Source organism: Curcuma longa, unplaced genomic scaffold, assembly GCF_044706935.1.
Source record: "Curcuma longa cultivar G26 ecotype Majalengka, Jawa Barat unplaced genomic scaffold, ITB_CL_G26_1.1 utg18532_np1212_1030455_RagTag, whole genome shotgun sequence".
Lineage (NCBI taxonomy): Eukaryota > Viridiplantae > Streptophyta > Magnoliopsida > Zingiberales > Zingiberaceae > Curcuma > Curcuma longa.
Window position 1 is genome coordinate 267760 of NW_027435598.1, and position 18733 is coordinate 286492.

At 35.1% G+C, this 18733-nt stretch overlaps 4 protein-coding genes across 5 annotated transcripts; 2 read left to right on the plus strand and 2 right to left on the minus strand.

Annotated features, from left to right (window-relative positions):
- Positions 1-210: 210 nt before the first annotated feature.
- LOC141819806 (transcription factor bHLH25-like) lies at positions 211-1634 on the minus strand. The gene is made up of 4 exons (XM_074707061.1): positions 1515-1634; positions 1005-1427; positions 542-919; positions 211-449 (listed from the first exon to the last, which is right to left on the minus strand). Exons 1-4 carry the CDS (start codon positions 1551-1553, stop codon positions 375-377), a joined length of 915 nt encoding a protein of 304 aa, XP_074563162.1. The 5' UTR covers positions 1554-1634; the 3' UTR covers positions 211-374.
- A 4589-nt stretch (positions 1635-6223) lies between these two features.
- On the minus strand, positions 6224-13398 carry LOC141819816 (lariat debranching enzyme). The gene is made up of 10 exons (XM_074707070.1): positions 13246-13398; positions 13022-13138; positions 11581-11738; positions 10359-10480; positions 9737-9930; positions 8897-9079; positions 8695-8813; positions 8464-8603; positions 7541-7660; positions 6224-6512 (listed from the first exon to the last, which is right to left on the minus strand). The coding sequence occupies exons 1-10, from the start codon at positions 13249-13251 to the stop codon at positions 6412-6414; spliced, it is 1260 nt and encodes a 419-aa protein (XP_074563171.1). The 5' UTR covers positions 13252-13398; the 3' UTR covers positions 6224-6411.
- A 1179-nt stretch (positions 13399-14577) lies between these two features.
- LOC141819819 (uncharacterized) lies at positions 14578-16109 on the plus strand. Of its 2 annotated transcripts, XM_074707076.1 has the most exons (4): positions 14579-14743; positions 14841-14962; positions 15186-15250; positions 15897-16109. In XM_074707076.1, the coding sequence occupies exons 1-3, from the start codon at positions 14628-14630 to the stop codon at positions 15203-15205; spliced, it is 258 nt and encodes an 85-aa protein (XP_074563177.1). In that variant the 5' UTR covers positions 14579-14627; the 3' UTR covers positions 15206-15250; positions 15897-16109. The 2 variants fall into 2 exon arrangements, with proteins under 2 accessions (XP_074563178.1, XP_074563177.1); XM_074707077.1 differs by lacking the exon at positions 15186-15250 and having other exon boundaries at positions 14578-14743.
- Positions 16110-16793: 684 nt separating this feature from the next.
- LOC141819818 (tyrosine--tRNA ligase, chloroplastic/mitochondrial) lies at positions 16794-18657 on the plus strand (the record flags this gene model as incomplete). The annotated part of the gene is made up of 2 exons (XM_074707075.1): positions 16794-18420; positions 18517-18657. A coding segment is annotated over one exon (1614 nt), but the record flags the coding sequence as incomplete, so codon positions are not given.
- Between the last annotated feature and the right edge of the window lie 76 nt (positions 18658-18733).

The window sequence follows — 18733 nt, forward strand, 5'->3', positions numbered from 1 at the left end:
ACAAGAACACAATAATTAAATTCAAAGGTCTACATCTCTCAATTTCAGTTCCTCCTTTTCAGAAATATTTTTTCTTTGTTGGCTGCCATTTTCCAGCAAGATCACAATCTCTGATAAGGACTGAAGGTAAGTTCATGCCAAAGTTTCATTTTCATGAACTGATACTCTGCATTTTAATTCAGATTTCTTGCATCATCAAATGAATGCAAATTCCACGGAATTCTCGTGTCTGTGATTTATTTTTGGATTAAACAAGGGAGAAAAAACATTTTTTTTCCACGGATGCTCTTCATAAAATACTTTTATAAACAGCAGAAGAGAATGAAAAACAAGAACTCAGTTCATCTTCAGCTTTCCTCTCTGCGACGATCGTCTCATTTGAACTGCCTGAATGCTGAATTCAGCCTCTTCACCACGTCCCTAGCCGACATTGAAAAGGCCTCCTCGATCTGTCGATCGACCAGCACAGACATTCAAAACTGCGAACCATGATTGGGCAATAAGGTAACGAACGAGCTCGAGCTTTCGATCGGAAACTTGCCTGAGACGCGATGGTGATGTCGAGGGAGTTGCCGGGGAACGGTATCACGCTGGTGTTCACCACCGAGAGGTGGAGCTTCTCGATCTCCGACAGCGCTAGAACCAGCACGCCCTTGCGGTTCTCGCAGTGGATCTTGATCAGGATGGACTTGTCGCAGACTCGCGCCTCGATGTTAGGGGGTAAGTAGCCACTTCGTCGTCGGCGATCGTCTTTGAAATCGCCATCGTCGTCGTCGTCTTCCACGCAAAGCTGATTCTTCCTCACCAGAACTGCCGACTCGATGCTCCTCTTCGCGAGCTGGTCTTCGAGGTTCATGACCTTGTCCTGGAGCTGCTTCAAGTACTTGATCGCGTCGCTGAGAACTGAAGCTTTGTCCATCTTCACCGGACGAAAGGGGTTCGAATCATGACCGAAAAAACTAACTGAATGCCGGAAAAACGAAGATTGAAATAAAAACAGCTACCTTTTTCAGACCAGGAACAATGGCCGAGAGCTCGATAAAGCGCTGGCTCAGCTTCTCCCTCCGCTTCCTCTCCGCCATGACGTGTTCATGGTTGTGCGCCGACGTCCTCTTCGCCGGGAAGCTCCTCCCGGATCCATTGCTGACGGATCCCTCCGCCACCTCCTCCACCTTCTTCTTCACCACGCCACCGTAGAAGCCCGAGTGGCAGACCGGCGAATCGGGCTTCCCGAACGACAGAATTCTCGGAGCGAGGGCCGAGTTCTGGTCGGCGGCGGTGGTGCAGGAGCTCCAGCTTCTGGTCTTGAGCTGCTTCTTGGGCCTCTCGGTGTGGCTCTCGGAGGATGGACTCCGCTCCGAGCCCTGCTCCAGAACCACCTCCAGCTCCTGCAAGTCCCATCGGTTGAAGAATCCCTGATCCACGCCCTGCACAATTCCGCACTGAAATCGTCTAAAAATTGGAATTTGGGAAGAGCAAACCTAAAAAAATCGGATCTTGAGTCGGTGCGTTACCATATCAGAGAAGCATGGAGATGCCATGGTTTCTTCCATGGTTGAGGAACAGAGAGACAGGTACAAGGCAGCCTTCCTTTCTGCTTCGGTGCAAATATCAAGGCACTATTTTAATTTTGAGGAATTTTGGTGGCTTAAATAGGATTAAGTAAACCACTCTGTCCATGACTCCATCTCTTTCTCCATTTGAACAGTGTGTCAGAAGCAACAGAGTTTATAATATAATTTAACATTAGGAAGGTGCCCTTAAAGATCCAACTTAATTAAATAACTAAAATATCTTTTAATAATTATAATTAAATTCAACTATCAAACAGAATTTTGTTCCTCTGATTGATTGATTGATTGATTGAGGGGGGAAAACACCGCAGTCAAAATTTAGAAGAATATTTTATTTTATTTTTGGAAACAACAAAGGGAATTTCCTTTTTATTCTTTATAAAAAAAATATCTAATGCCATCAATAACTTATGTATAATTATTTAATTATCTTTTAATATTATTTTTAGTTTAAATCCTGAATCCATCATGTATTTTGTAATTGATATAATGTTCAAAAATATTTATGTTTTAACAATTATGTTATATTAGCTATTATTTTGTAGCTATTATAGTTTATATTTAATCTGTTTAAAAATATTTATGTTCTAATAGTTACGATTTCGTGATCTTTGTTAATTTGCCATTCATATAGTAGTAGTTATGAAATTTTTAATTACTATATATATTATAGTAGTTATGATTTTATAATTATTCTAATGTGCTAGATTGATTTATAATAATAAAAATAATGTATAAGAAAATAATTAGATAATTGTGCACGATTGATTGATTTGAAAAAAATTAAGATGTAATTTTTATCCAAATTCATTTGTTAGTGTGTTGTCTAATAGGACCACAGCTAAGGAGAGGAGAGTAGATATCAAGCTATCAATAGCAACTGTCATTTATTGCTTCATGAATGCCAGACAAATCATTGCTATTTAATTACAACAACTCTCATTTATTGCTTCATGAATGCCATACAAATCATTGCTATTTAATTACAACAATCTCTCTCTTGCTCTCTTTTCCCTTTCTTTTATTTTTGTATATGTAAATGCATGATTTACAGAGGATCCTTGTGGTAAAGAAGTAGTTTTTATTGTTCTAACTACTTAATTGTTAAGATCTTAGAATAGTAGAATCTTGAACTAGTAATATTAAACATGATATGAGTTAACTTAAACCATTTTATGTTTGTATAATATAGTAGTTAGGGTTATAAATGAATTAGATGTCCTTGAGCAAATTTTAGGTTTGATTTAATAAGAATTTATTTATTTATATTAAATATTAAATAAATAAGATTGAATAATTCATCAAATTAAATGAAAACGATTGAACTTGTATGTGTTCAACTTATTAATATTTATGAATTGTGATTATAAATTATTCATAAATAATGTTCATATATATAATTTATAAATCATGTTCATTAATAATAGATTTCTTATTGAAAGTTGTAAATAAATAAATAAATTCTCAAAACTAATAAGATAAATTTCAAAATATAAAATGTTTAAACAATCAAATATACTCTCATTAAGAGTACTATAAACATCTAAATAAATCAAACTCGATATATTATGAAATTAATTCAAACTTTAACAATCAATTTCAATGATTCAGTTCATTTTACATTCGGCTTGAGTTGACTTAGATAACTTATTAAAAAATATCTTGAACAACACAAAATTTACATTGGCTTAACTCCTTTATGGAGTAATATTGATTAACTTTGAAGAACGTGTGAAATTAAACTTAAAAGCGTAATTATTTAGCAATAATTATATTGTTTGGTGTAGTAGTAAAAGCAAAAGATTTAGAAGCTTTTAATAATCTTAGAAGAAGTTTAATTTTATTTCCCCCGGCCTAAAACACAAACTCAATTGATATTTAATTGAGATTAAATAACTCTTAGTCAAAAGCAATATGTACCTTCAATTATTTGAGAGAATGGCACAGAATCTCAGTCATCGCGACAGAATCAAACATATGAATCAATCAATCAATCGATTGATTGATTAAGAAAGGGATATGCAATTAACCAATTAATTAATGAAATAATTAATGGAGGTTAAAAATGAAAAGAAAAGAAAAAAAGGGGGAGACAATCTTGTACGGCTTCACATGAGGAGCGATGTGCCATGTCTCGCAATGACATTAGGGCACGAGTCTAATTCACCAAACCAACTAACCCTACCCCACGTACAATTATTTCGGCTATTACCAACCAAAAGCTCAATTCACATTCTCATACATTAAAAAATAATAATAATAATAATCAGATACGAAGCTTCCGTCAATATGAAATCGTAAAAAAGAATTTATTATATACAATTTTACACATTCTCATACACACATGAAAAAAAAACCTTCTATATTTTTCTCCAAATTAGATCCCTCATTATCTTTTATTTGTGTTTTTCAAAATTTTTTCCTTTAATATTCTTCTTTAGAATAAGTATGCTTTAAGTAATTTTAATCAACTGCTTTAATTTAGTCTAAACTAAACACAAATCCAATGTCTAAAACTCCAAAGACATCATGAATATAATAATGCAATTATTCTTTCTCCATTAAAATTAATTAGCATTATCATAAAGGTCCAACTAATTAATTATACAAGTAAAATAATATGAAATTCATCAGGAAACCTTATCTCCTCCCTATTGCATCAAATCATCTAACCCAACGTGTAAAACATGCACTACAATAAATGGCCACATTTTTTTATTAAAAATATTTAGAAATTAATATTATTGCTTAAACCAATAGTTTATATATATACAAAAATATTTTTCTCCAATGAAATTATACAATATTTTTTTTCGGAAAAGGAAGTCATGCCATAATAACCTACTTGCAAGGAGATTTAATATGATAAATATAAATGAAAATTAGAAATAGCTTATCTAATGTCACACGATCCACGTACGCTAAGCTCATAAAATCTTTATTATTGGAAAAAAAAATCGAAAGAGTATGTTTTTTTTTAATCTTTCATTTTTTTTTTATCAAATGTCCCACCCCACTAGCCCTGTGACATAACAGCCCCTAACGTCTATGTATTTACATGAATCTAATCCATTCAAATATATTATTTAATATTTTTTAAATATATTATTTAATATTGTTATCTTCTATCCCACATATTAAATTTTAAAATTAGTCCGTCAATTATACAAATAGGATAAGTTCGCATTATAATAGTTGTAAAATAATAATTACTATAATATTATAACAACTTATAATTTCGTAACTACTATTATTATAATTATAACAGTTACAGTTTCATAACTATTACAATGTGAATATTATTGAACAAGATAAATCTGTATTATAGTAGTTATGAAATCATAACGATTATAACTATAATAGTAATTATAAAATTATAATTATTATAATATTATAATAATTATGTTTTCATAATTTATTATAATCTAAATTTAATATTGAATAATATAATTGAAAGTAACTAGATCATCTAATAGAGTGATGGAAGATGTTTTAATAAAAAAAAATGAATGACTGATTATAAAAAAAAAGTTTCTTTGATTTTTTACCCATGTTGCTATTATTTAGTAAATAAAATATTTTATTCATTTCAGATTCTGAGGAATGGTCTTAAGCCATTATTTTAAGTGCTGGGGCATTATCAACTTCATGCTGACGTGTCATCAAGATTTGCTTTAAAGTTGGCATGGCATCTACTTGGGAATCCAAAGAGATGGGGACTGATTTTTTTAATATTATTTTTTAATAATATAATTAAATATGTTTTTGAGGAAAAAACAGTGTAAGCTGACACTAGCAATGATGTCAAGCATCAATCAATTATGATTGCATTTAAAGTCCAATGAACAAAATTGTATGTATTATCAACACAGACATGTTTTTTTTAATAGAAAACAGAAATTAATTATTATTTTTTAACTAAAATAAAAAATGCAAATTTATGTACTTTGAAATATATATTTTTTCACAATCATATATTAAGTTTGTTTTTTTATAATTGTAATCTAATTCTATAAATAATTGTTGGATCATCAAATATTACATCTATTTAATAAAAGGATCGATCCAAGACCATTTGTAAGTACATAAATCTAGAAGCTGTAATTAACTACAATAGAAGGGTATTTCAACAACTCTACTTCATTATAACCAACTCAGCTATGTCTCAAAGACTCGAATATTATATCACAAAAGCATACTTTGTTACCGTGATGAAAGTTAGATTTATTTGATATTAAAATCTAAATTAAGAAGATCCTTTGCCATTATCTGATATTAAAGGATTTGATGATCCAATTAATCGGATTCAAATGCTTAAGAGATGAAAGGAATTAGTAAAGGTTTCTTTTAGATTAAATATGATAATGGGTACCATAAAGTTAATTAATTATATTAAATTATACCATAATGGTTAATTAGGCAAAGTAATTATTAAATTAGGCAAATATAATTATTTAACCATGCCATACAATATCAATTAATGCTTGAAACCATGATCACAGTAACTAAAAATTTAAATACAGCCTTCACAACCTAAGCACATGATAGGAAATGTATCAATGATAAACAAAAGAAAGATATACAGATTATGCCCCTCTCACGATAGTTAATTATCCTTTTTCAAGTCATCTACTGGATCTAAAGCAATATCAAAGGTAAAAATCAGAGTGATTCGTCCTTGACTGATTAGGAATCTTTATAAAACAAGCTAGAGAAGTCCGTAATTTCCAGTGCAAGTCTATAGATACAATCATCAAGAGTATAAACATCCTTAGTGATATTTTACACGGAGAAAAAGGCAGCTAATGGCAACAGCAGCTAATAGCAACAGGTGATGTTATACATCATCTTCATCTTCATCATCTTCAAGTTCATCGAGTTCAATGATATTCTCATCTCCAGCAGATTTACCATCGTCCTGATATTGATTCCAAGAATCTGCCAAGAATAACGAGAAAGTTGCATTAATAGTTGTGACCGATTGAATTATGGAGAAATCGTGAGTCCATTGCAATGGTCCGAACACATAAGCCTGAAGATGCATGGGGGCAGTGATCATAATGAAAGGTAAATTTTGATTACAGAACTGAACAAACATCCAAAAAAAAAATTCAGTTATACTGCCAATATTGAATGAATTCATAAAAAGAGAACATAACATTTGAGGGCATGCAGAAGACTCATATGTATGGAGAAATACAATGAATACAATGACAGTAAGAATCGAGTGCTCCAAGACAATGGTAGCGCTAGATAATAAGAAAACAACGATATGACAAAAAATGTGTAGATTCCTCTCCATGACGAATGTAGTTTGTTTTACCATTCATGGCTTGTGCGATTATAGATAAATATCAAGGAAAAACAAGAAGAAAATTTTGACAATGTTGCACAATCAATAATATGTTATTCGGTAAACAAATTGGAGGAGGGCTTCACAATGTCCACAAGCATTATCAGGTCAATACCGCCCTTTGTATTTAAGCACGTGAAAACAATGTAGTCTCTGGTCAAGACAAAAATTATCTCGGTGCTGAAAGCAACTCTTTTAGTAGGCACATTTCTAAGAGTCAGAAATCTTATGGGTTGATAGGTTTTAACTTTTAGGAGGAATCTGAAACAAATGGCTAATTATTGCAGTTTGGGTGGCCTCTGGAAACAGAGGAAGGCAAGGCACATTTCTTCATCGATGACCCAGGGAATGGACTGAGCTCAACAATCAATGCTAGCTCAAGTGAGATACACTGTAAACCTACACTGTAATATGAACAGAATCTTATCCACATTTCTATTCAGAAGCAATATTAAATATTAGAACAGAAAATTTTTATTCAAATCCTAGCAACATTTCTTCAAAACAAACTAAGCCTTTTTCTATACAAATTTAGCTAACAGAGTTGTGCAGATAATAAGGAAAGATAGAGAAAATGCACAATATTTCAAACATCTGTAAGTTAATAGAATACCTCTAGAATCAACAGTATGTTTATTTTGCGTTGGTGTATTGGCCTCTACAGCAGTATCAAGAAGATAAGGGAGCTCTAAAAACTCCAACAATGACTCTGTCTGGGGGTTCCGACAATGTCCTGCAATTAATGGAAGAGCTTGAACATCAATAACCCCATAATGAAGCATAAGAAATAAAAAAGGTGGTGCCAGATATTCCACAAGGTTTTAAGTATTAATAAAACCTTTTCACGCAATCAGAGATGTGTAAATATAATGAGGGAAAAAACCATGCAAATCATAAAAAGGGCAAAATGGAGGCAGTCCAATGTACGTAGATTACACTGTTGCATCTAGTACTTTTTCAGAGACAATTCACATACTCCCAACGGTAAGTGGATTGAGCGGAGTTGGTTCCATGAGCCAATTAATTAGCAAATTGTTAAATCATCACATCCAGGATATATGGGAAAAAGGGTCTACAGTGAAGACAATTGTTTACGAAAATCTACATAAGACAACAACTGGGTAAATAAACTTGCATCACACACACTCAGATTGGAAGTGATTAAATACATAATAAATGTGAAAGAAAAACAACATTATTTTAAGTTTATTATCTTCAAGGTCACACAACTCAGGTATTACACAGGAGATAAAAGAGACCAGAGTCTACTGACTCCAAGTACTCTTTGACCTGGCAGGAAACAAAAATTTTAGCATATTGCTTGGGTGAGCATGAATAGGAAATCATGTCCAGAATATGATTCTATATGACTCAAATCACCATGGATGCATGCATATTAACTTGTAGGACCAATTTACATTTTTATGAATAGGAAAGTGCATACATAATATTAATTCAAATACTAGAAGACTCAAATTGAAACTTTTGAATATCTGACCATAGTCAAAAGTTGAAAATCAAGGATCCTGTTATTACCTGTAGTTGATCTGTTGGTGAGTGGCTGAGAAGGGTGAAAAGGTGCAACAGTCTGCACAAAATCAAATGGTCTGGCCCCTCTGACATTTAGTTTATTTCTCACCCACTCACAATAGTCTTGCTTGTCATACTGTTCGGGCCTGCATGCAAAATGACAGTGATAAGCTTTGGTTACTAACATAATATAATGTACATATGAAGCACAACTAATAAACAAATAGCAATTCCGACCTAAAGTGAATAGATTTTCTGCTCAATGGAAAGACACTATTAAACTTTCTTGTTATAGCCAGCCATTCATCATCATAGTGAATTTCATGAGGTCCTGAGTTTGAGTTGATATCAATAATCTATCATAGAAAATAAATTTAGTTTTTCAATTGTTTTCACATCTTGCAAACTAACATGGTGAAATAAACATTGAAATTCCTACCTGTAAAAAACTCCGACCTGGAAGGCATTTGTCAAGGGCTAGGAACTTTGTTATAGAACCATCTTCCTTGTGCTTAACAACAGCTGAAAATTTGCAGTGAAGATGAGCTGAAAACCAATACTGAGGCTTCAGTTGGCTCAGCAGCTCTGCAGCAGGCATACTACCAAGAGTTCTCTTCTGTATCTGAGGAAAAACTACAACACTCAGATTACTTGCATGAATTGCAATAGCATCAAGACAATCATATAAAATGTGTCATCCATCCATGTGGAATATGGAAATCTCAGTAATTTTACAAATTACTAAGTTCCGTTATGAAGAAAATGAGAAAAAGACATCTTCGTTATGATAGATCTATTCATGTTGAATAAAGCAAATAGGGAGTTGTGAGATAATTCTTGAATATCTTGCATACGTTAGCTGAAAATGCTTTGGATATTTGACAGGTAGAGGGGCTGTGATGATGCTTGAATAAGCATTAGATTCTTGCAGGAAACATCATTGCTGAGAGATTTTCTTGAAAAAAATGCAAATTTTAAAAAGTATGCTTTACAATCTCGATAATAAATAATTGCAGATATGAATATCTATCTGGAACTTTAATTCAGCCTGGTCTAGATTGCACTGAAATAAATTAATGAAGTTAATGATCCTGATATTGACTTCTAATACACAAAAAAGTCATGGCACAATCTTTTGCTCCTAAACCAGATAAGCAATATATATACAGTAAATAAAAACTGTACTAAACACGTGACAGACGTCATGCTGCATACAAGTTATTTTCATTTATAAGATTAGGAAATTATAGAAAAAGTATGCATGAGAACTAAAATATACCTCTTCTTTAAAAAATGGTTTATGTTGAACAAGACTCTTCAGGTTTCCATATTCATAGATACCAACAGGCCAATCATGAGATATGAAAACATCAATTGGGTCCTTAATTTGCTTGAGCTTCATCACATCATATTCACGAATATGATACACAGACCGAAGATCCCTATCATTATATGGAGGTCTCTCAAAATGTCCTGCTCAGAAGGTACATAATCAGAACACACAAGGGAAGCATCATATAATGATCTTATTTTGCCTCAGATAAAGCAATCAAATAGCTCAATCTAACTTCAGGCTGATAAAAAGATTGAATGGGAAGCAAATAAGTGATGGGAGAATGACCTATAGAGGATGTCAAATACACTCCACTATCAACTATCAAGGAAATGATATGATGAAAAACAGCTTGCAGGCAGAAAGTAGTGAAATAATTTCTTTTACTCAAAATACCAAATAAAACAGAAGGCATGATTAACACAAAATAAGTGTGCGCGTAAAATGATTGAAAATTTATAGACAGCAAGTAATGAAACAACTTTTTTGCTTAAAGTACGAAAGAAAATACAAGGCATGATTGACACAAAATAAGTATGCATGTAAAATGATTGAAAAATAAACTTGCCTAGATGATAATGGCCAGACTTATAAATCCCAGAGAGTCCACCGATTCTTATGTTGCCAAACTTGATCACACCAGAGTAGCCCAAGAAATAAATATTAGGTGCAGCCCATCCACCATAATATCTAGCAAACAAATATCAAGAAACCAACAAATAGATGTTATCAATATTCATATGATATCAAAAACAAGAATAATGATGGGCCTGAATATCAACACATGGCAAACTATTGCAACATTTAGAAGTTACAATGTAACAATGCATATAAAGAAAGTTAAAGCCTTAGCTGACAGCCGGAAAGAAAGGAGGGGGAACATAGAGGCTGAAAGAATAAAAGAGGGAGAAAATTATTTGGATGGTAAAGGAGATAAAGCAGACAGAAAATTCTGTGTTCGTAACATCCAAATGTAGGTAGAAAGCAAAGGAGGCTTCATTAGTGGTCAAAGAAACACAATTAGTCTTTGAGAAGGGTTGTGGATTTTTATTTTGAAATATTTCCCTCTCCCGCACAAGTAAGAAAAAAGCAAAATACCTTTTCCCCCCTTCCCTTACCCATCCCTCCACTTTTCTATGCATCCCTTCTCTTGTCTTCCCTATTCCTCCGATAAGAAAAGTCATCATTATGAGAAACTAGCACACAACTATTCTTCTAAATTTATTAATTTTAATAAATAAATGGAGACTTGAAAAATTGAAAATAGGTCATTTGAATTGACCTAAATTAACTGACTATTGTTACAAAAACGACCAAATCTTTTTCATAGTAACAACCTTTGCAAGATAGCCTTTTGATAAAAAAGAAAAGACTGAAAATGATAACATAACCTGATCTGACGTTTAGTTTTAGCTTACATACAACTACACAAGCGTTGTGGGTATTTGGGAGTTTTAGTTTCCACCAATGAATCTAAGCTTGGTGTAGATAATGACATTGTGGTCCTATGAGATGTAACATATAGTTAAACTATCAAACATTTAACAGTGTGGATCATGCAAGATATATGGAGCACTTAAGCATTGGGACAGAAATATAGCTGAATTGTCTCACTTTGTAAGGTCTAAAACAACTTTCAAACATCAAAATGATACATGGGCAAAAGCCCTTGTAAATTATCTAACCGTGTACAAACCATTCCATATATTCTTTTTATGCTACAATTAAAGCAAAAGAGAAATAAAATAAATAAATAATCAATTATATGACTATGAGGGAAAGAGACTCACAATTCCCATAAGTAATTTGATGCTTCATGGTTCCCACCAATGAATATAGTTGGAACTGGTGCTACTGCTTGCCCAGAATAATACTTCCAAAATGAATTCATACTTCGATACTTTGGAGGGCAACTTAAGCTTTCAAGATCATTTTCATTTCTGACCGCCTACACAAAAAAGATTAAAGAGGTAAAAAAGAAGTGAATTGAGGCAAACAAGTGGAAAATGTAATTTGCTTTCTTTGGGTTGATATATATAAACTCGTTTGAAAGATTTGTTTTATAAAATCAAAAAAAAGTTATATACAGTCAGTAGGCCAGTAGGCATTGTTAGACTGATACAAGGAAGAAATGCATATGCTCTATTGCAAATAATTTCCTACTACATCAGATTACTGTAATTCATATGCAAGAATTGTCAAATATCTCAATGATTAGGAAACAATACCAAATTTAATGGATAATATGTCAACTTAATCTCAAACAAAAGAAGTATCTTGAATTTCACTACTGCAAAGACAAAGTTAGGATCGGGTCCATTATTTCTAGAATATTTCCCCAAGAGAGGGTTGCTTTAACCATTCATTAAAAACAAAAGGGGGAGAAAAATACTTTGCATCAAAATTTTGTTCATTAATGATGTCTTAAGACTAACTAGTAAGGTAATGATATCCTGCATCAGTTCAGTTTGCAACTAGGATCACTCTATAGCTAGTTGCCTCTTAAGTAAAAGAGTCGGTGATAAGAATTTCAAATGAATGATGGCTTCTATAATTTTTATTAGTGTCCTAAAAAAAGGTAAATTTGTGGTTTGTTAAGACATTAGGTAGATTAAATCTACTTGATGCTATCCAAATCAAATACAATGTGCCCAAAATTAATTCCAATTCAGTGATAGCTATATGAACGCAAAACTACAAAATAATCTAGAAATTGCCATCTACGTAAGGCCTAAACTTACACTTTTTTCTACAGGAGACTGTAAGCACAGTTTACCAATGTAAAGAGAGAAGTGAAAGAAAATTTACGACAATGGACTGCATTTTGCAAACTAGCTAAAAAACAAAGGCAAAAAACTTTGTGGTTGTACAAATCGTCCAAGGCAAAAAAAATATGTCGTTGGTGTTGAAGTAGACATCATTACCTTCCTCTTGTCTGAAATATGATCACCAAGTGTAATTAGAGAAAGATGATGAATTTTTCTACTAGAGGTTTTGACCTAGTATCATCATGCACTAGATTCAGAATTTGTTTTCACATCCAGATGGTTTTGATCGGATTTTTAACGCAGGTCAATTGCATTGTCTTCAGGCGTATTTATGATTTCTGCTCTAGGAATTAACTTACAACGCCTAAAATATATTATGCTTGGTTTGGATCATTTTGGCAGATTCATATTAGCCTGTTAGCTTATGCGTAGGCCAGTAACAAATATTGGTTAATTCAAATACCTGAAAGTCGCCGCAACAAAGAAGAAGGTCAATCTTCGTGTTCTCCACCTGCTCGATATGCTGAATCGTGGCGTAAACCTTATCCAACTCCCCGTGCAAGCATCCTTCCACCGCTATCTGTTACCGCGGCAGCGCGAATAGGGAAGAAAATAAACACACACACAAATCGATGCTGAAAAAACGAATTCACGCCAGAATAAAGATTAGGCCAAAGTGCGACTGACCTTCATCGTTACACGGAACCTAGACTTGTACAAGCCTAACGTGTTGACGATAGAAGAACGAGGATTGGTCAGATCTGTGTCGCTGGGTCGAGGCGGAGCTGCGCGGAGGCTGGCGGCGACGGCGAGTGGCGGCCGAGAAAAATATAGGGCTTGCGAACGCGGGCTATCGCGTTGGTTAACCGGGGTTCTTATATGGGCCCAGATTTTTTCGAAATGGACGAACCGATTCCGTTTAATATTTTTGTTCGTGAAATTTTTTTATTTAAATTTTATTTTTTTTAAAAAAATCTGCAATTTGAGAAGAAGACCGGTAACTTTGATCCATAATTTAGGAATTTGAATAAAGCTTCTAATTTAACAAAAAAAAATGAAGGGCAAAATTAAGCTCCTCTTGTTTTTATCATCATAAAAAAGTGCTCCATTTTTTTAAATAATAATATCAAAAGAGTTATTCCAAAATATCCCTATTTTAATATTATCATAATAATTTTAATCAAAATTACTACATTATACTTTAAATTAGTTAAAATTATTTTACTACAGACAAAAACTCGTCAAATATTTATTAAAACTACTCTAATTTGTTCAAAACATACAGCAATTTTGATAGAAAAATGCACTAAAATAACTTTAACATGGAGCAATTTTACAAAATTGTTAAGCATAGATCAATTGATAAAAATGACCTTGTTAGAACAATTTTTATTAAAGCTGCTCTAAAATTATTTTAATTGTTACAGCTTTAACTTTGTCCAACGTTCTGACAATCAATCATAGTTTTTGGACAGTTTCTGGATAAAAATCAAGTTTTTAAGGAATCGCCATGATCAATTTATCAGGAAATTGTTCTGTTCTTGATAATCTCCACTGAGAGACTTCAAGTATTTAGCAGGAAAGATTTACTGGGTCGAAGATTAAATCTGCTCCAGCGAAATTGATATTGAATTTGCAACGCAGTATGCAACACATAGGGATTTCTGACCTGAGAAGACGATGCGGATGAGTTCCTACTGCTTCTGGCTGCTAGGGTTGGACAGAAGACTCGACGAAATGACGAGGAAGATTGAAGGGAGAGAAAGAGGAGAGTTTTGAGTTACCTGGAGTACAACTTGAGGCGGCGCGGCTTTCTCTGGGTGCTCATCACGATCACCATGAGGACCATGGTCGCCGCCGGCCACCGGCCACCGGCCGCACATATCCAGAATTTGCCTTTTTTGATCGTGCTTTCAGTTTTTTTTTTTTGAAAACATAAAAAAAAGGCAATTGATAGGATGATGTTTCGGCAACGGTGCGATCGATTTGTGACCGTTGATTCGATATGCCTGGTCGCCCAGGGTCTAGGGCTTAAGTGCCCGAATTCGTCCCCGTTCCCGAAGAGCGCCATGGCGTCGCTTTGCAGGTCCGCCGCCATGGCCACCGCGAGATCCGTCGCGGGGCGCACCAGATCCGTGCTCTCGAACTCTGCACCGTCGCGTAGAGCTGCCTCAACCCTGAGGAGGTGAAGAAACTCCCCTCCAGTTCCCTTGTTACAAAAATTCCTTCCTTTTTCATACCTTCAACTCTTACCTTTATTACTTTTGATGAGAGCTCGTCAGGTCCATTGCGCCGGCATTGGGAAGCGTCGAGTCGCTGATGCCGCTTCACAGCGCCATCGCATCCGCCCGTCTCAAATCCTTCATCGCGGTCGATTCTTCATGCTGGAGTTGGCTCTCCCAAGGTATCAGCCATGAACATCCTTGAAATCGTATCAACATGTTAAATCTTTGTTGCTTGCCCTACATACGAACATTTGCACTTGCCATTGGGTCTCTCCTGCCAAAATTCAACACCATTTCTAAATCTTTGACGTCTCCATAAGGTTTTAACATCGGAAGAGTAGTCATTGCCTTGATTTTTATTGCAAAGTTGGAACTTTTTGTCTTTAATAATTTTGGTGATAGGTTTAAACAAGCGCATCTGACCATGGCTTGGGAGAGTGCAAGGAAGGGTGGGAAGAACATTGCATGTGAGGAATTCTAAATCATGATTTTTTGTGGAATAGAGCATGTTGTTGCCTCATTCTTTTCCTTGTTTTTCTATAGTTCTACATATGATATTTTGGAATGGAATTGATAAGGATTATAATAGTTATTCTGAAAGAATTGGATCGATGGGGAATGTAATAGGAATCTATAATCCACACTAATAGACAGATCATTTTCATCCCTATGTTTTGTTTGTTGGGATACGGTTAGTAGTGTGCAAGAAAAGTGTTTACAATGATAAAACATTCCTCCGAGTAATAGACAATCTTTGCCTAGTCGATCTACTTCAGCCTGCCTATTCAAAATATGCATTTCTTACGGACTTGGATAGAGTAGCAATCTCCTATGTGTATTTCCTGGAATAGAGTAAGGAATAGTTAAGGATAATTTTGTAACCAAACATAGGAATAATTATTTTATCGGAATTATGGCAAATAAAAGTCATTTGTATGAACTAATTGCACCATAAGAGTAGACGAAAGAATCAAAATTATAGGTTTATGTCCTTTCTTTGCCTGTAACTCTGTTTGATCAAATAGTACTGAGCTTATTGTTAAATTTATTACAGAATTGTAGTGGATTGTTGTATCTGTGCTAATCTTTTGTTGTTCTTTAATTTCGGTATAGGACGTTCTTTGCCTTTGTGAGCAAGGTGTGCCAGTGGCTTCATGCTGTGCTGGTTATTAGATCCTTAAGCCTTTCTGCTTGTTTGAAGATAATAAAAAAAAATGTATCGATGCATTTCTTTTCATCTTGATCCTCTGATGGATTTTATTTGAAAGATATAACATCAGTATTCGTGTGTTATAACCAGTTATTGCAGCTTCAGCATTTGTTTCATTTCGAAAGTGTTCTCTTTTCCTGTTTATATCATGATTTTGCAGTACTGCAATTGATTCGACAATCATGATGTAATAATATTCACAATGCTGTTTAACTACAGAAATTTAGATTATCTGCTTCAATGTAATTTGTGTTATATTTGCTATGTATTTATTCTCGGTCGATCAATTTGTCTTTCGAACTTCAACTAGAACAATGAACACTATGATCTTATAAACATTATACATTTTCTTTGGTACCAGAATTCTGATTTATCAGATGAGTTCTGTAGGACATAAATTGAATACCTAGTGGAAAAAAAATAAAGTATTTTAGAATGGTTTAATATTTTAAAAATTATTTCTTACCTATTCTCTATAATATTTTTATAAACTAAATACGAGAATCATTATCCAATATGCAGTTTTAATATATAAATGTTTAATACAGATTCATTTAATAATAAATTAATCTCAATTACTTTAATAATTCTGCCGACCTTTCAGAAGATTTTGTTACTATTAAATTATGTAAAAATATTTTTTATAAAATGTAATACGATGTGTTTTATTTTATATAAATTATTATTGTCTTTTACTATTTTCATTTTATATTATTTGGAATAAAACTTGACGGGCTGAATCGGCCCATTATACTTTATACTGCATTTATTTTTTATTTTCTTATACTCCACGAAAATCCTATTCCAACGAACCATTACCGTCCGCGTACAAGCTTCGGGGGCATGCCGCCGCCGCCGCCGCCCTAGAGGCTTCTCGCGTTACCCTCCTCCACCTCCTCCGACTAAAGCCCCTTTGGCCATCCGTGCCGCTGTCCAACTTCTCCTTCCGCCGCCGCGCCGTTCCTCTTCTCCGTCGATGCTCCTCCTCGCAATCGTCCCCTCAAACCATCGCGGCGCCGAACCTGGACTTGGATCCCTCCGACCGTTCCTGTGCCACTCGTAACGTCGTCGACATCCTCCAGGAACGGGGCCTCGTGGAGTCCATCACCAGCGAGAGTCTCAGATCCGCGTGCTCCAACGCCGCCGCCAGTCCCCTCAAGGTGTACTGCGGCTTCGATCCCACCGCTGAAAGCTTGCACCTTGGGAACCTCCTCGGGATCATTGTCCTTTCCTGGTTCCAGCGCTGCGGCCACAAGGCTGTTGCCCTGATCGGTGGCGCCACTGGCCGCGTGGGAGATCCGTCTGGAAAAAGCTTAGAGCGGCCGGAGCTCGACCTAGACACCTTGGAGAGGAATAGTGCCGGCATCAAGGATTTGATATCTGAAATTCTAGGAAGAAAGGTAGGGAACAAAGATAATAACGCCGGAACCGAGAAAGGCGACGACCAGGAAGCAAAACCTCTCAAAGGTTTGATCTTTGATGATTCTTTTGTGATTCTGAACAATTACGACTGGTGGAAGGACATCAAATTGTTAGACTTCCTGAGAGATGTAGGAAGATTTGCTAGGGTTGGTATAATGATCGCAAAGGAGAGCGTGAAGAGAAGATTAACCTCAGAGGAAGGCATGAGCTACACTGAGTTCACTTATCAGCTGTTGCAGGGTTATGACTTTCTATATATGTTCAAAAACATGGGTGTCAATGTTCAGATTGGCGGTAGCGATCAGTGGGGCAACATCACCGCCGGCACCGAACTGATTCGAAAGATATTGCAAGTCGAGGGGGCTTATGGTTTGACCTTCCCTCTCATGCTTAAGAGTGATGGTACCAAGTTTGGGAAATCCGAAGATGGGGCTATATGGTTGTCGGCGGCAATGTTGTCTCCCTACAAGTTCTATCAATACTTCTTCTCGATCCCGGACATTGATGTCATAAGGTTCTTGAAGATCCTTACCTTTTTGAGTATGGAAGAGATTGAAGAACTAGAGGAACAAATGAAGAAGCCTGGTTATGTTCCTAATACAGCTCAGAGGAGGCTTGCGGAAGAGGTCACGAGCTTCGTGCACGGGGATGGGGGACTCGCCGAAGCTTTGAAGGCAACTGAAGCATTGAGACCTGGAGCTGAGACACAGTTGGATGCTGCAACAATCGAAGGAATTGCGGAGGATGTGCCATCTTGTTCTTTGCCATATGACCAAGTGCTAAACTCTTCTTTGATTGATCTCTCAGTGTCCACTGGGTTGCTGGCTAGCAAGTCTGCAGCAAGACGGCTGATGAGGCAAGGGGGCCTCTATTTGAATAACAAAAGGGTCGATACTGAGGAAAAGAGGGTCGAAGGAATCGACATTGTTGATGGCAAACTGCTCTTATTATCTGCTGGAAGGAAGAATAAGATGGTTGTGAGAATATCCTGATTCATTCCCTTCGGTAACTGCTGCAATTCATTAAAATGTTGATCTTTATAATTTTACATGTTTTGTCTGTCTTATTTTCTGTTCATCACATTTTATGAATTGCTTTCAGATACAATTTTACAGATACAGATTATGACCTGCTCGAAAGTGCATGGGAAGTTTGTTGTTGTTATTGTTGATGAATAAGGGGATAGCCTTGTGCAGTAAGCTTTCGTTAATGTAGGATTCCAGGATAGTCTTATCTTGTATTGTAAGAATTGTCTGAGACCATGATCACAAGATCACAAAAAATGATTTTACCATTTTACATGGCTCCCCTTCTTGTT

Coding starts and splice junctions, on each gene's coding strand:
- LOC141819806 (XM_074707061.1), bottom strand. CDS start 1,553: ATGGAAGAAACCATGGCATCTCCATGCTTCTCTGATATG. Junction 1,428..1,514: donor CTCCATGCTTCTCTGATATG/GTAACGCACCGA, acceptor GGAATTGTGCAG/GGCGTGGATCAGGGATTCTT. Junction 450..541: donor ACATCACCATCGCGTCTCAG/GCAAGTTTCCGA, acceptor GTCGATCGACAG/ATCGAGGAGGCCTTTTCAAT.
- LOC141819816 (XM_074707070.1), bottom strand. Junction 9,931..10,358: donor GTCTGGCCATTATCATCTAG/GCAAGTTTATTT, acceptor CCTTCTGAGCAG/GACATTTTGAGAGACCTCCA. Junction 6,513..7,540: donor ACATACTGTTGATTCTAGAG/GTATTCTATTAA, acceptor TATTCTTGGCAG/ATTCTTGGAATCAATATCAG.
- LOC141819819 (XM_074707077.1), top strand. CDS start 14,628: ATGGCGTCGCTTTGCAGGTCCGCCGCCATGGCCACCGCGAGATCCGTC. Junction 14,744..14,840: donor GCTGCCTCAACCCTGAGGAG/GTGAAGAAACTC, acceptor AGAGCTCGTCAG/GTCCATTGCGCCGGCATTGG. Junction 14,963..15,896: donor CTGGAGTTGGCTCTCCCAAG/GTATCAGCCATG, acceptor ATTTCGGTATAG/GACGTTCTTTGCCTTTGTGA.